The sequence below is a fragment of the Alosa alosa genome, chromosome 7 (assembly GCF_017589495.1).
Source record: "Alosa alosa isolate M-15738 ecotype Scorff River chromosome 7, AALO_Geno_1.1, whole genome shotgun sequence".
Classification (NCBI taxonomy): domain Eukaryota; kingdom Metazoa; phylum Chordata; class Actinopteri; order Clupeiformes; family Clupeidae; genus Alosa; species Alosa alosa.
Window position 1 is genome coordinate 26334445 of NC_063195.1, and position 7653 is coordinate 26342097.

General features: G+C 47.9%; 1 protein-coding gene across 1 annotated transcript in view; it reads left to right on the top strand.

The window, feature by feature from the left end:
* The first annotated feature begins 2962 nt into the window (after positions 1-2962).
* pld5 (phospholipase D family, member 5) overlaps positions 2963-7653 on the top strand; it is a 25946-nt gene continuing 21255 nt past the window's right edge. The window contains exon 1 of the mRNA XM_048247257.1: positions 2963-3013. Within this exon, the coding sequence (XP_048103214.1) occupies positions 2981-3013 (33 nt within the window). The 5' untranslated portion in view covers positions 2963-2980. The remainder of the gene's footprint in view (positions 3014-7653) is intronic.

Sequence of the window (7653 nt, forward strand, 5' to 3'; positions counted from 1 at the left end):
ATAGCTAAAGTACCTGCAGACCATACCGTCTGGCAAGGTGCCAGCAGTACTTTAAACAAGAAACCTCACAACTCTAGTGTAGGCCTATTGTGTAGACCATCGGCCCTAAGGTGTGCCGACCCACCAGGAAAAAGCCTGGTATGCTACAGTATGTGTCCAGTGCATCCCTGCCTGTAGTATAGGCCTATACTTCTATCTGATGGCTCAGGGGCGGTGGTCACCTCAGGTCTTGCTGGCCAATGCCAGCAGTCTGTATGGGACAGCCTGTCAATGTTGCTCAAGAGAGAGGGTGGCCACCATAGTTAACTACGTGCCTTAAACTCCAGTTCCCTAATCTATCTGCCAGACTCGCTTGATCCTCATTAGCTTCTGGGAGTCTGATGGAGCTCATTGCATCTCTTGTCCCCTGACAGTAGAGACCTGGTTGGTGCTTGTCATTTTCCTTGAGGAAACTGTAAAGCTTTTTAGCATGCTTGAAAGTTTTCAGCCTTCAAGTACTGTAACCACTTGTTGAAGTAGAACTATTTGTTTTGTTTAATTAGCCTACAGCCTATAGGTGCTTGGACGTGTTCCAGAAGTTGTTTTTATTTGAGTGCTTGCCATACTGGCAGGGGGGTCGGGCTTCTCTATAGGCAGGGGTATGCTTTGAGTAATTCATATATACGGATTAAACCGAGTCCGGGGTGAGTCATGTTCTCATAAGACTTTCCTCCTCGGTCACCCAAAGCCCTTTGATTTAATATCCAACAAAATCTCCCACAAGAAGAAATCGCGGAGGAGTGGCTGTCAAGCTTGGACTTCCTCTTATTAATCAAAGTGCTTTGTGTTTGCTTGAAGCTGGAGCGCGCGGAGACTTTTCATCGCCTCAGCACCTGCCGAGCCCTCCGCTCTGATGTATGAGATTCAAACGGCGGCCGTCGGGACGCACTGGCGTCTAATCATTAGCATGGGTCCCGGGACAAAGACGAATTGTCTCGCACAGGAGGCCCAAGTCGTGTGACTGTGCGAGAGTCTTTGAGCCATCGGCTATTTCCATAGCCTGTACATTTCGTCAATGGACGATTATTGCTTGTGGTCGGCCACAGTTTCACGGGGGAGAGAGAGTGAGGAAGGGGGAGAGTGAAAACCTGCTGCATCGGTGATGTTGGAGCGCGGACGGACACATTAGTATGCAGCTGGTGGCTCAGCTTAAAGTAATGATTCTAATTTGATATTGCAGTGGCCGAGAGCAGTCTGCCCTGTGGAAGCTGGTCAGTGCTGACGAGGAGTTGATGGGCTATTGAAGTAAAGATGGAGTTATAATTGCACCAAATTACACCATTTCTTAACAGACTTAATGTAACGCTTCCTAATTTGAGCCCAAATGTAAGGAAATGTAATGACCAGGGTGGAAGTGATGTTGTAATTGTAGTTTAATAACAGTTTAATTGGCCTCCTGCTGATATTTAACATCGCTTAATTAAATCCATATTTTACTCTAACAGCTTGTGGGGGTGGTGGTAGGGAAATTACCCTATGTGTTGAAATATGCCCTGATCAATAAAATCAAAAGTTTACTCAGCCACTTACAATTAAGTTTGATCCTTGGCACATTAGGTATGGTGTGTGACCTGAATTAACTTGCATGGGGTACAGTTTTGAAATAAAGCCTGATCTCTCTGTAATGCTAATGTTACTCTATGTTAAATGTATCCATCAATATGTGTATATTATAACCATTATTTTATATGGGACATAAAACACATACCAATAAAGCATGAACTCTCAGCAATATTCAGACGTATCTGTCAATATGTGTGTAGTCTATTGCTGAGACTGCTAATACATGCCACATCACACAGGTCTTGAGTGAGAGGGAACTTTTGTTCCTGCAAGCTTTGTTAAAACATCAAAAGAATTATATCCAGAATATAGAATATAGCCAGATTAGCCACAGTTCTGATCTGGGTGTAGGAATAGCAGACACTGATCTTTTGCTGAAACGAAATCACGACTGATGTCTTCCAGCCTGTGGAGATCTTGTTAGAGGGTGTGGCAGTAGGCAGAGGCATGAACAGAGGAAGGGGTAAGCTCTGTGCTTAGTGCGTGAGGAGTGTGTGTGTGTGTGTGTGTGTGTGTGTGTGTGTGTGTGTGTGTGAGCTTGAGAGTGGAAGCCTGTGTGCTTGTGGTTTTTTCGACCTCGACCAAATTAATACTTTATTGAGTTCCCCTGCAACACTGCAACTCCAGTTGTGCTTGGTGTGTGTGTGTGTGTGTGTGTGTGTGTGTGTGTAAGCTTATGCGTGCATGTGCATAAGTGCAAATACACACACACACACACACACACACACACACACACACACACACACACACACACACACACACACTCACTCACTAACTCACACGCTCACATACTGCAGCAGTACTGTTGCCCATGCTGCCCTGCCTTGCCCCTCCCACTCTGCGAGGGAGACCCCGATCATCCTGGGGGGAGCGAGCCGCCTGCTGCTTCCACTCCCAGCACATCACCGAGGGAGAGAGAGACAGACACAGAGAGAGAGAGAGGGAGGGACAGGGAGTGAGAGAAAGAGAGAGAGTGAGTGAGAGTGATTGAATGTGTGGTAAGAGATATAATGAGAGAGGAGGGAGGGAGTAAGTGAACGACAGAAACGAGAGATAGAGTGAGAAAGGAGAGAGAGAGAGAGAAAGAGGGAGGTGCAGTAGTCTGTGGAGTGGCAGGCACCAGCAGCAGCAGCAACAACAGCAACAGCCATCCAACAGGCATCTCCCTGACTGGCAACTCTGGACAAGCTCTCCTCTCTCTCTCTCTCTCTCTCTCTCTCTCGTCGGATCTGTCCATCCCAGGGGGGACATGCAGGAGCTAAGGCCCGAGGCCAGGAGCCGTCCTGAGCCCGTCCCGCCGCCCGTGTCTGGGCCACTTCTGGGCCGGGGCACGGGAGGGAGGTACAGTGTGATCCACCAGCAGGACTACACCACCACCATGCTGTTCCGGAGGAGGGACAAGCTGGAGAGGGTGAGCAGACTGATCTCACACTTCACTAACTCCACTAACCAACTCACGCAGCACTAACAGAGCTCTGGACTCGCTCCAACTATATCACATAGGATGTTACTTTTGTGTTAGTTCTTTTAATTCCCTTATCATTCAGTAGCTAGTTATTTCCTTTGCTATGTCATTTTAGTTGCTAGAGTGTCATCTGATATGATTCTGGTCCGAACTTGTTGAACTTCCTTTCAGAAAAGTCCCTTAATGTTACCTACAATGTTAAGGGCTAAGTACAAACTGTAGCCTGTTGTTTCATTAATACATTGACACACAGTAACTGTCACTCAAAATGAACGTGTTTAAACATTCTTGTGTTTAAACTTTTAACACTTTAAACATGAAAAAAAAACCTGCAGAGGGCTCCGAAAAGCAACTTGCAAGTGATTCATGAGTGATATATACATTGTTGCCGCCAGTGCACACGCTACAGACGGCTGAGTCCCTAAGTCCCGTTGAGCCGCTGGCTTGTTTGGCACAAGCTTACTGTAGGGAATGAGCCACAGGAGGATTGCCACCACCACCCCCTGACACACACACACACACACACACACGCACTAACTCACCCCTCGCAAACGGTCCTTCCACTGTATCATGCCAACCAGCCCCACAGAGAATTGATTACTTTGACTCTCCCTGGCCCCCGGTCGGTTTGTTTTTCCCGCAGATTTATACTCCGTGCTCCAGTGGCCATTCCCTTAACTTCTTTGCAGTTGTGGCCAAGTTATGTGGGGAGAGAGGGAGAGGATGAGAGAGAGAAGGAGAGAGAGAGAGAGAGAGAGAGGGGGAAGGGAAAGACTGAAGGAATGGAAGCTACAGGACAGATATAGAGGGGAAGTGGGAGATGCTTGAGAGGAGAAGAGAGCGTGTGGTTGGATGTGTGGGGTGGAGAAAGAGAGAGATGCTTGAGAGGAGAAGAGAGCGTGTGGTTGGATGTGTGGGGTGGAGAAAGAGGGAGATGCTTGAGAGGAGAAGAGAGCGTGTGGTTGGATGTGTGGGGTGGAAGAGGGAGATGCTTGAGAGGAGAAGAGAGCGTGTGGTTGGATGTGTGGGGTGGAGAAAGAGAGAGATGCTTGAGAGGAGAAGAGAGCGTGTGGTTGGATGTGTGGGGTGGAGAAAGAGAGAGATGCTTGAGAGGAGAAGAGAGCGTGTGGTTGGATGTGTGGGGTGGAGAAAGAGAGAGATGCTTGAGAGGAGAAGAGAGCGTGTGGTTGGATGTGTGGGGTGGAGAAAGAGAGAGATGCTTGAGAGGAGAAGAGAGCGTGTGGTTGGATGTGTGGGGTGGAGAAAGAGAGAGATGCTTGAGAGGAGAAGAGAGCGTGTGGTTGGATGTGTGGGGTGGAGAAAGAGAGAGATGCTTGAGAGGAGAAGAGAGCGTGTGGTTGGATGTGTGGGTTGGAGAAAGAGGGAGATGCAGTGAGCATGATGGAGGGGTGGCAGAAAAGAAGGGAACAATGCAGACAGAGAGGAAAGAGCATCTCGTTTACCAGGAAGTGCACAGCCCTTTGTTGCAGCTCTGCCAATCCTGTCAGTCCCCAAACGGGTTCTCAGTAGCTGGGCTTCCACTCCCCCCCTCTCTCTCTCTCTCTCTCTCTCTCTCTCTCTCTCCCTCTTTCGCTCAGATGAACAGACACTCTCTAGTTCCTCTCCTGCTGAAATTGGGCTGGTGAATATTTCATCAACTCAGGGTCAGGGAGAGAGAGAGAGAGAGTGTGTGTGTTCTTTTAAATGCATCCTCAAAGGGAACCAGTGCCCCTTTCCCCTTTACTGAGAGAGAGAGAGAGAGAGAGAGAGAGAGCGAGAGAGAGAGAGAGAGGCAGAGAGGGAGAGAGAGAAAGAGAGAGAGGCAGAAAGGGAGAGAGAGAGGCAGAGATGGAGAGATAGGAAGGGAAAGAGTGTGTGAGTGATGAGGAGGTGAGGTGTAGACTGTATGTACAGTACTCTGGTGCTAGCATGTCCTTAAGAGCCCTGGGTTGTTCTCATCACTTAGTGAGCCGGTAACTCAATAAAGACACAACCAGTCCAGCAGCTCTCATACAGACACATACACAGCACACACACACACACACTCACACACACACACACACACACACACACACACACACACACACACTCACATACACCCACACACACACACACACACACACACACCACACACACACACACACACACACACACACACACACACACACACACTCACACTCACACACACCCACACACCCACACACACACACACACTTGCATGCACGAGCACACAGACCCTAAGTGCTCTGAGATTCCACTGAAAGCCTCAGCACATATAAAAATTACCATCAGCGTCTGATCAGTGGGAATAACAGCACTAACTCATGTGTCCACAGCCTTTCCACTCTCTAGTGCTGTGCTGGAGAATATCTAAGGTAGACCAGCATTGAATTCTGACAAAGACTTGTGATGCATGTAATACGTTACACATAATGAAACATTTTGTAATGTTTTTTCATTCATCTCAATCATAAGATTGCCATGTCAGCCATGAGGAATGACTGCTGTCTGAAAAAGCACCGGATTCACGCTGGATTTGGCATTTCATTTGTCTTCATAACTTCACTTTGTTACAGTCAGCTAAGTTTTAATGAGATGACAGAGCTTTAATGAAAAATAGCTAATATCTCAAACATTAACCTCTCAGGTTATGTCTCCCTGTGGGTGGGTGATCTCACTTACATCCTTGATCACAAGTCATGTTTCCTTATTATGGGTGATTCCACTTATATCCATGATCACAATTGAAACCAATTGTATCCTGCTCTAATCGTTTTAATTGCAAAGTCCATCTCCCCCACAGTCAGGAGCTGTTAGGCCTCATGTCCATGATAGATTCGTGACCGTGACCTTGGACTGGTGAGCAGAAGTGGAGGTGATTCTGGCAGGTTGCCTTCCCCTTCCTATATAGGGTTCTACTCTGCACATGCTGTGGTCACCTGGCGGTCTTGGGCAAGGGAAGCATGGCCATTTCTCAAAGTCAGCATCTCTGTGGGTGCCCTCACTCAGTGGGCAAGGTGTGATCTCCCGTAGCCTAGAGACAGTGGAGTTGATTATTAACACTTAGACACACACACACACACACACACACACACACACACACACACACACACAATGAGTAACCATTCTGTTGTTTTTATTGCCTTTTAATTATTATTTACTTTTAAACAATTGCCATTTTATGTATTTATGTAATATTACCTTGTGTGTTTTATGTTTTCTTTTTTATTATTTACTTTTTAAACTATTCTTTGACTATTGTCCTTCTATGCTTTTATTAGCTATTACTGTTTGACTTTGTTTATGTAAAGCACATTGAATGACCTCTGTGTATGAAATGCGCTATATAAATAAAGTGACTTGACTTGACTTGACTTGACACACACACAAATGCACCCTATCCAAAATGCGTATTCTCAACAAGCACTTATACCACTCTAGCCACACTCATCACACAGTGAAAAGCCCTACCTACACACACACACACACACACACACACACACAAAAACACACGCACAGACGTCATTTCACCATTTTACACACCGCTGGACTTCTCAGTAAAGCAGTCTTGTGGTGAGTTGGGTCTAGGGGAGAGGGGAGAGAGCTCTTAGGAGCAGAGGAGAGAAGAGAAAGAAGGGATGAGGAGGAGGTAGAGAAAGAAGGGAAATAGGTCACCCTGAGGGATGGAGAGAACGGGCTTAATGAGGCTGGAGGGAGACAGCAGGGGTTTGGGATAATTAGAGTCTGGGTGAAGCCAGGCGAGGAGAGGAGAAGAGAGGAGAGGAGAGAGGAGGGGAGAGGAGATGAGAGAAGAGGAGAGCTGTGGAGGGGAGAGGAGAAGAGAGAAGAGGTATGGAGGGGAGACGAGAGGAGAAGAGAGGAGAGGAGAGGTGTGGAGGGGAGAGGAGAGGAGAAGAGAGGAGAGGAGAAGAGGAGGGGAGAGGAGATGAGAGGAGAGGAGAGCTGTTGAGGGGAGAGGAGAAGAGAGAAGAGGTATAGAGGAGAGAGGGGAAGAGAGGAGAGGTGTGGAGGGGAGAGGAGAAGAAAAGAGAGGGGAAGAGAGGAGAGGTGTGGACACACACACACACACACACACACACACCTACACAGTCCCTCTCTATTATATATGTGTATATGTCTGTCTTTCTCTCTCTGTGAGATTTATATCATTTCTTACGGTAGCTCTTTCTCCCTTCTTCTTCCCCTCTCTCTCTTTCTCTCTGTAATCCCCCCATACCTGTCTCTTTGACCTTTGGACAGCTCTATCTGTATCCTCGCATTCCTCCTCCTGCACCTCTTCCTCTTTCCTGCCGTTCGTGACACGCAGAGGACAGGCCAGACCAGACCCCCGCCTCCTCTCCCGGCCGGCGGCCTGCCCACACCTCCACCTGGGCAGCTCCATCCCCCTCCACCTACACAGCACCACCTCCACATCTATTCACCCCCCCCCTCACCTCGTCACCCCTCGACTCCATTATTAATCTGCCACCACCACCGCCACTGCCAGGGGCTAATTTATAATGCATTATGCCCACAATCGCTCTCTCTGTCCAACAAACGCACACTGCTCTCCCAGAGTGGCCTAG